Source organism: Harpegnathos saltator, unplaced genomic scaffold (assembly GCF_003227715.2).
Source record: "Harpegnathos saltator strain DR-91 unplaced genomic scaffold, Hsal_v8.6 scaffold749, whole genome shotgun sequence".
Lineage (NCBI taxonomy): Eukaryota > Metazoa > Arthropoda > Insecta > Hymenoptera > Formicidae > Harpegnathos > Harpegnathos saltator.
In genome coordinates, this window is record NW_020230592.1 from 3347 (window position 1) to 10963 (window position 7617).

A 7617-nucleotide genomic window follows, 5' to 3' on the forward strand; every position below is an offset into this window, starting at 1 on the left:
ATTTAATTTTTATCCTTAAGTTTAATGAGCAACGTATTAATCACGTAACTTCAATTCAAGACAGAATATGTGCGATGATTCACTGGACACTCACGCGAATACGATCCGACCGGAGAAAATGGCCGACGGATTATTTCGATCACTCGACAAAATAATCAAATCACCAAATTAGCTGGATAATTTCCACTCTGGGAGCCTGCGTTGTTTCTACCGCCAAACCAAGGCCGTAGTACAACTCGATGGCAAGCCGGACAACGATTTTTCGTTTCGAATAGTACGACTGAACCGAGGACGAACTGAAGGACCTCTCATTTTCAAGTAACGCGGACGAGAGAGAAGAAGAGAGGGAGTCTCTCTTGATCTCTTGTAATAAATTTACATACAAACGCCTCATTGAATATTATTAGTAATGATAATTTAGCAGATATTAACGGAGACTTACGGAGAGATCAAATTTTCTGAATCGTTTATTCGGACGCCGATTCCAGCATCGCCCATTCCTAATCGGCGCGCATGCAAAGCCACTTACCTTGAGCTGTTCCTGACGGCGATACGCGTGCAACATCAATTGTTTCCGCTCGTCTTCCGACATTAACGGCTCCCTCGCCGGTCTACCGGATCCTCTCTTCTGCAGCTTCGCGATTATCTTGGTCTTCTCGTTATTACCGAGGAAATCCTTCATCTTCTTCCCCGGTGTTAACTCCTTGCCGGAAAACCACAGCTGAGCCAGTTGCTCGTCGATTACCTGCGAAAGGTGAGTGTATTCTCAAGCGTCGACGATGTCGTCGATCCTCGCAATCTGCGACTTCATACCTTCGCGAGTAACGTAAATATTTGAAAGAAGCTTGCGTTTCTTTTACAGTCTGTTCAACAAGAAAGCGTTGGTGATATTTTTGTAGAAAATCATAGTAGCACCATCTACCTTATACCGTTTGAATCTTGAATCTAACTTCTTTTGCGCAGTATACATCAAAAAGTTGCATCGAGTAGTCATTAAAAGTAAACATTATTTTTAAAAATAAATGTAAAATATTTGAAGCGTCAGGAGGCGGGTTTTCTTATTAACCATTCTAAAGGACTAAAGGACCAAAATTAACAACTGCAAAATTAACAATCGCGACAACTGCTAGAGCAATTAGAAAGTCAGAGGCTTTCGTAAGGAAGTGAGTAAATAGATTTAAAACTGCTGGAAATGTTGACGACCTGCCAGGAAGGGTGCTGTCTCATACAACGACTCCGAAGGAGAACAAAGCGATCTTGTGTCTTTTTCAAACGAATCCCAGTCTCACCCTGCGTTAGGCCCAAGTAAAACTCCGCCAAAAGGTCAACATATCTCGCTTAATACTCAGCTTAATACTCGCTTAATAATCAGAAGCCGCCTGCATAAAAATGATGCGGCATCGCCACATTTCGGTCCACCACGAAAAAACCACTGCTGTCAGAAAAGTTAAAAAATGACATAACTACGTATGATGGATTGGTCGGTATTCTCTCCAGACGCAAATCTCATCGAAAATATGGTGTGGTCATACCTTAAGATGAAACTTAAAGGAAAGCGTGTCTTCACTTTTAAGCAACTGTGCATAAAAATAAAAACAATATGGCGTTCTTTACCAGAACACGCTGAAAATCTGGTCAAAAATATGCAAAAACGGTGCCAAGCAATAATTGATAATGAAAGCGTCTGGATCAACTATTAGGTAATTGCGCATTACTAAAAATCTTCTATTTTCGTTTAAAAAAAATCACTTGACTTTATCCTTTATTCTTTTCAGATTATCACCAACGTTTTCTTGTTGAACAGACTGTATATATCTCTGCATATTTCGGAGCGAAGAAGTGTAATTCTTCAGACGTTTAAAAAGCGCTCGATAAGTCAAAATGTCTTTGGAAATCTTTGCACTTGTGAAAATATATCAGGCTTCTTTTTCTAACGTGAGTCCAATTTTTAGACACATGTATACCTCGAGGGACGCCTGAGTGCCGGAGAGATCCTCAGTATTCTCAAATTCCTGACGTATCACATCGTGCGGCGGAAGCCCCATCGGATAAACAATCGTCACAGCACCTCTTAGTATGTCCAGAGCCTCTTGGACCGTCTTCTGTGTGACCAGCTTCTCCTGCTGCACTAATTTCTGCGGAGCAAGCAAAGGAGTGTCACGAGGATGCACGAATTGAGAGTGCGTTGTTGAGAGAAAAAAAAGCAAGAAACACGAAATGTAACGGATTGAGTTGCATTTACTTTTGACGTCATAGCACGCGCGTCTTCGATGGTTCTCTTCAGCACTTCCTGCATCTTCTCGTTGGGCTGCCTGCCGTTCCTACGACCTGCGGACAAGAGCACTGAAGCTTGTGACCCTCCTCCACGCGTCACGTTAACCCTTTAACGCCAGACTTTTTTATAAGTGTTTTAAGAATAAGATTTGAGTTTTTTTGAACTGAGACTGTAAGTAGTGATAACAAAAGAAAATATCAGAATTTTATATCTACGAAAAACTACCTTCCCAAGCAGAAACTACTCCCAGAAGCGAAAAATACGCCTGATCGGTTAAATTTCTTTTTTTAGTTTTAATAATTTTATATCATACTAATGGTTGGAAAAATTCCTCGAAACATAAAACTCATATTCAGAACCTGATCTTTATTTACCCGCAATGGGATATAATAAATGAGTACAGAAGTTTCCGCTTTTCGTTTGTTGGTTTCGTTAGTTTGGTTTTTTTATCGTTCGTTTTTTGTTTATTGGTAGATATGACTTGGATCCTAAAAGCATATACGAAATGAGCACCTATGCGGAGAAAAATGAAGGGTAATCTATACGACATAACTCTGAAAGTCAGCTTGACATTTGTTGAGCTGAAACTTTACTATATTCGTGAGTGAAGTTTATCATTCAGAGCGTCAAGCTTAATATTTCAGAAGAATATCTTATAGATCACCATTTAGACAGTCAATCGTCCTTCATTTTTCGCTGCATAAAAAAACTGTAGGTCACCAGGTTTCACGAAAATAGGTTGGTTCCTTGATGTTCGTGTCCACCGTATTGGATTCGTCATTTTGAATTTCTGTATTCTTTTAATTTCACATTTTGCATCTGAGAAAACTTCCAAATGTATAAAATTATAACAGATACAATCTATTCATTTATAGTGCACTTCTAGATGTCAGTAACAATGCTATAACTATGTCTACTTGGAATTTGACAAAAACATGTTATCATTAAAACTGAACTAAGAACAGACTAAACCGAATCTACATACAATCTATTATATGATATATACCAATCTATATACTATTTTTCGAAGAAGAATTCACCTTTACAGTGATGCAAAGAAAACGAAAATATCTCCTTTTTTGATTAAGTTGTGGATTCTTAAATGCGTTTCTGGTAACTATAATTACCATAGTAGGCGTCAAAGGATTAATGAAACATCGCGCTAGTACTCGTTTCTTATCCCGAATGACCTCGCGTTACGCACAAGGCGAGGCGATAACTATTACCACCTTAAACATCCCGCCATTGAGATATATTGCCGTCGAGAGAAAAAAGCGCGAGTATCGCCGTAGGACGATCCCCCCGTTCCTGCAACGTGTAATTTCTGTTAGACACATTTTTCTCCCACTCTCATATTTGGAGGATCACTCACGGCGGTAATAGTTATTGCCTCGCCTGGTACACGTCATTTTCGATTATTACAAGGCGCTCGCGTCCCGCGTAAAAAATCTGTTATTACTCTCCGTACTCTACTTCACCTACCGATCTGGTCTTTGTTGAAAGTCCAGCCGCCCATGGGCACGCACCTGTCAGCCCATTCGTCCTTGAGTTTGAGCTCTTGGACCTGCTCGTCCGTGAGACCCATAATGTCAGGGGGTAGCATCGGGCCGTGCTTGGCCAGCTCCTCGATCTCTATTTTTCGTGCAGAGGGCAAGAGAGAAACGCTCACATGAGAAACGAGAGAGAGAGAGAGAGGGAGAGAGGGAGAGAGGAGAGAGGGGAGAGAGAGGGAGTGGGCGAATACGAGAGGGCGAGCGCTCCCCTGGTCAAGTATGAGTCCGTATAATTATTATCCGCGCGCGACGTGTGACTAATATCACACAGCGCTGAGGATGGATGGGTTCATAAACTCGGGCCTCGACTTCTTATTACACGCTGCTATTACGAGCCGCGGGTGCGCCCCGAAGAGAGATGATCGCTAATGGATTTCTCGCGTTAGTATTTCGACCGCGAGCCGGAACCCGGCGCGCTTCGTATCGCGAGTAATCGATGTTGTCCTCGTCACCGCGCCTGCGACGTCCTGTCCGAGACGCGTCCTGCGTGCGCCGCCTTTTCAGTTCAGCTATACTCACAATCAGCCTTAGATTGCTGCTTGTAGGCTGTTCCGAAAGCTGACACCCTCAATCTTAATCTTAATCTTAATCTCTGCCTCTTCATTCAAACATGACGAGAAGAGACGGGCGGTGTGATATAACTCGCGATTCTAACTCCGTCGATTTTGAAAAGTGCCGTGCTAAAAATGGGAATTAGCATTTTAAGTAGGCTCTCGTTCAATTTATAGGTTTTTAATTCGGCAGCAAACGGCAGACTCGGAAACTCGGTGCCTTGCGTATTATTATTTCTTTAAGCCTTTGCACTCGGAGCCATCTCGCGGATTGCCTCTACCTTAAGCCCGTGTCATACTACGGATTGAAGATCAAGGATTGCGGATTGAAGATTGAAATTTGACCAATCGGAATAAAGCAAATCGAAACCGAAGTTCGTTGATTTGTCGAAATCTAATCTTCAATCCGCAATCCTTGATCTTCAATCCGTAGTGCGACACGGGCTTTACAACAGCTCAGCGGTCCTTTTTCGGAAAAATATGCAAACAGGAATCGCGTCATATTAAATAGTGTAGTTTTGAAACCGAGTAATTTATTGTAATGGTATTCGGTTTATACGAATCTTTAGACATTGAGGGACATATTTATGACAAAAAGATCAACATTTTACATCTTATATTTTTCTAACGTGTGGTAATGTGTGAAACGGTGACCGCATTGATATGCATTGCAGGTTCGCTTTGCCATTGTTCTGTAAACCAAATGAATGGGTCAGCAATTTCGAACTGTAAATTATGAAATCTTAAAATTAAAAAATGTAACTTCGGTATCTCCTAAACGGCTCAAGATACAGGAACGCGCTTTTGCCTCAATATAGTCCTGTATCAACCCTATCCCCACCATAAATTTCGACTCTCAATTCCCAGTAGAAGCGGAGATATGAACATTTAAATTCAAATTTCAATTAAATTAACGTAAAATTTAAAAATGTAACCTTCGATATCACCTAAACGGCTCAAGATACAGGAACGCGCTTTTGCCTCAATATAGTCCTGTATCAACCCTATCCCCACCATAAATTTCGACTCTCAATTCCCAGTAGAAGCGGAGATATGAACATTTAAATTCAAATTTCAATTAAAATTAACGTAAAATTTAAAAATGTAACCTTCGGTATCTCCTAAACGGCTCAAGATACAGGAACGCGCTTTTGCCTCAATATAGTCCTGTATCAACCCTATTCTCACCATAAATCTCGACTCTCAATTCCCAGTAGAAGCGGAGATATGAACATTTAAATTCAAATTTCAATTAAAATTAACTTAAAATTAAAAAATGTAACCTTCGGTATCTCCTAAACGGCTCAAGATACAGGAACGCGCTTTTGCCTCAATATAGTCCTGTATCAACCCTATTCTCACCATAAATCTCGACTCTCAATTCCCAGTAGAAGCGGAGATATGAACATTTAAATTCAAATTTCCATTAAAATTAACTTAAAATTTAAAAATGTAACCTTCGGTATCTCCTAAACGGCTCAAGATACAGGAACGCGCTTTTGCCTCAATATAGTCCTGTGTCAACCCTATTCTCACCATAAATCTCGACTCTCAATTCCCAGTAGAAGCGGAGATATGAACATTTAAATTCAAATTTCAATTAAAATTAACTTAAAATTTAAAAATGTAACCTTCGGTATCTCCTAAACGGCTCAAGATACAGGAACGCGCTTTTGCCTCAATATAGTCCTGTATCAACCCTATTCTCACCATAAATCTCGACTCTCAATTCCCAGTAGAAGCGGAGATATGAACATTTAAATTCAAATTTCAATTAAAATTAACTTAAAATTTAAAAATGTAACCTTCGGTGTCTCCTAAACGGCTCAAGATACAGGAACGCGCTTTTGCCTCAATATAGTCCTGTAGCAACCCTATTCTCACCATAAATCTCGACTCTCAATTCCCAGTAGAAGCGGAGATATGAACATTTAAATTCAAATTTCAATTAAAATTAACTTAAAATTTAAAAATGTAACCTTCGGTATCTCCTAAACGGCTCAAGATACAAGAACGCGCTTTTGCCTCAATATAGTCCTGTATCAACCCCATTCTCACCATAAATCTCGACTCTCAATTCCCAGTAGAAGCGGAGATATGAACATTTAAATTCAAATTTCAATTAAAATTAACTTAAAATTTAAAAATGTAACCTTCGGTATCTCCTAAACGGCTCAAGATACAGGAACGCGCTTTCGCCTCAATATAGTCCTGTATCAACCCTATTCTCACCATAAATCTCGACTCTCAATTCCCAGTAGAAGCGGAGATATGAACATTTAAATTCAAATTTCAATTAAAATTAACTTAAAATTTAGAAATGTAACCTTCGGTATCTCCTAAACGGCTCAAGATACAGGAACGCGCTTTTGCCTCAATATAGTCCTGTATCAGCCCTATTCTCACCATAAATCTCGACTCTCAATTCCCAGTAGAAGCGGAGATATGAACATTTAAATTCAAATTTCAATTAAAATTAACTTAAAATTTAAAAATGTAACCTTCGGTATCTCCTAAACGGCTCAAGATACAGGAACGCGCTTTTGCCTCAATATAGTCCTGTATCAACCCTATTCTCACCATAAATCTCGACTCTCAATTCCCAGTAGAAGCGGAGATATGAACATTTTAATTCAAATTTCAATTAAAATTAACTTAAAATTTAAAAATGTAACCTTCGGTATCTCCTAAACGGCTCAAGATACAGGAACGCGCTTTTGCCTCAATATAGTCCTGTATCAACCCTATTCTCACCATAAATCTCGACTCTCAATTCCCAGTAGAAGCGGAGATATGAACATTTAAATTCAAATTTCAATTAAAATTAACTTAAAATTTAAAAATGTAACCTTCGGTATCTCCTAAAGGGCTCAAGATACAGGAACGCACTTTTGCCTCAATATAGTCCTGTATCAACCCTATTCTCACCATAAATCTCGACTCTCAATTCCCAGTAGAAGCGGAGATATGAACATTTAAATTCAATTTCAATTAAAATTAACTTAAAATTTAAAAATGTAACCTTCGGTATCTCCAAAACGGCTCAAGATACAGGAACGCGCTTTTGCCTCAATATAGTCCTGTATCAACCCTATTCTCACCATAAATCTCGACTCTCAATTCCCAGTAGAAGCGGAGATATGAACATTTAAATTCAAATTTCAATTAAAATTAACTTAAAATTTAAAAATGTAACCTTCGGTATCTCCTAAATGGCTCAAGATACAGGAACGCACTT

The 7617-nt window shown here is 39.4% G+C and overlaps 1 protein-coding gene across 1 annotated transcript; it reads right to left on the reverse strand.

Annotated features, from left to right (window-relative positions):
- Nucleotides 1-442: 442 nt before the first annotated feature.
- LOC105186769 (UPF0769 protein C21orf59 homolog) lies at nt 443-3899 on the reverse strand (the record flags this gene model as incomplete). Its single annotated transcript, XM_025306018.1, has 4 exons — nt 3758-3899; nt 2243-2328; nt 1965-2135; nt 443-745 (listed from the first exon to the last, which is right to left on the reverse strand). Coding segments are annotated over exons 1-4 (681 nt in total), but the record flags the coding sequence as incomplete, so codon positions are not given.
- Between the last annotated feature and the right edge of the window lie 3718 nt (nt 3900-7617).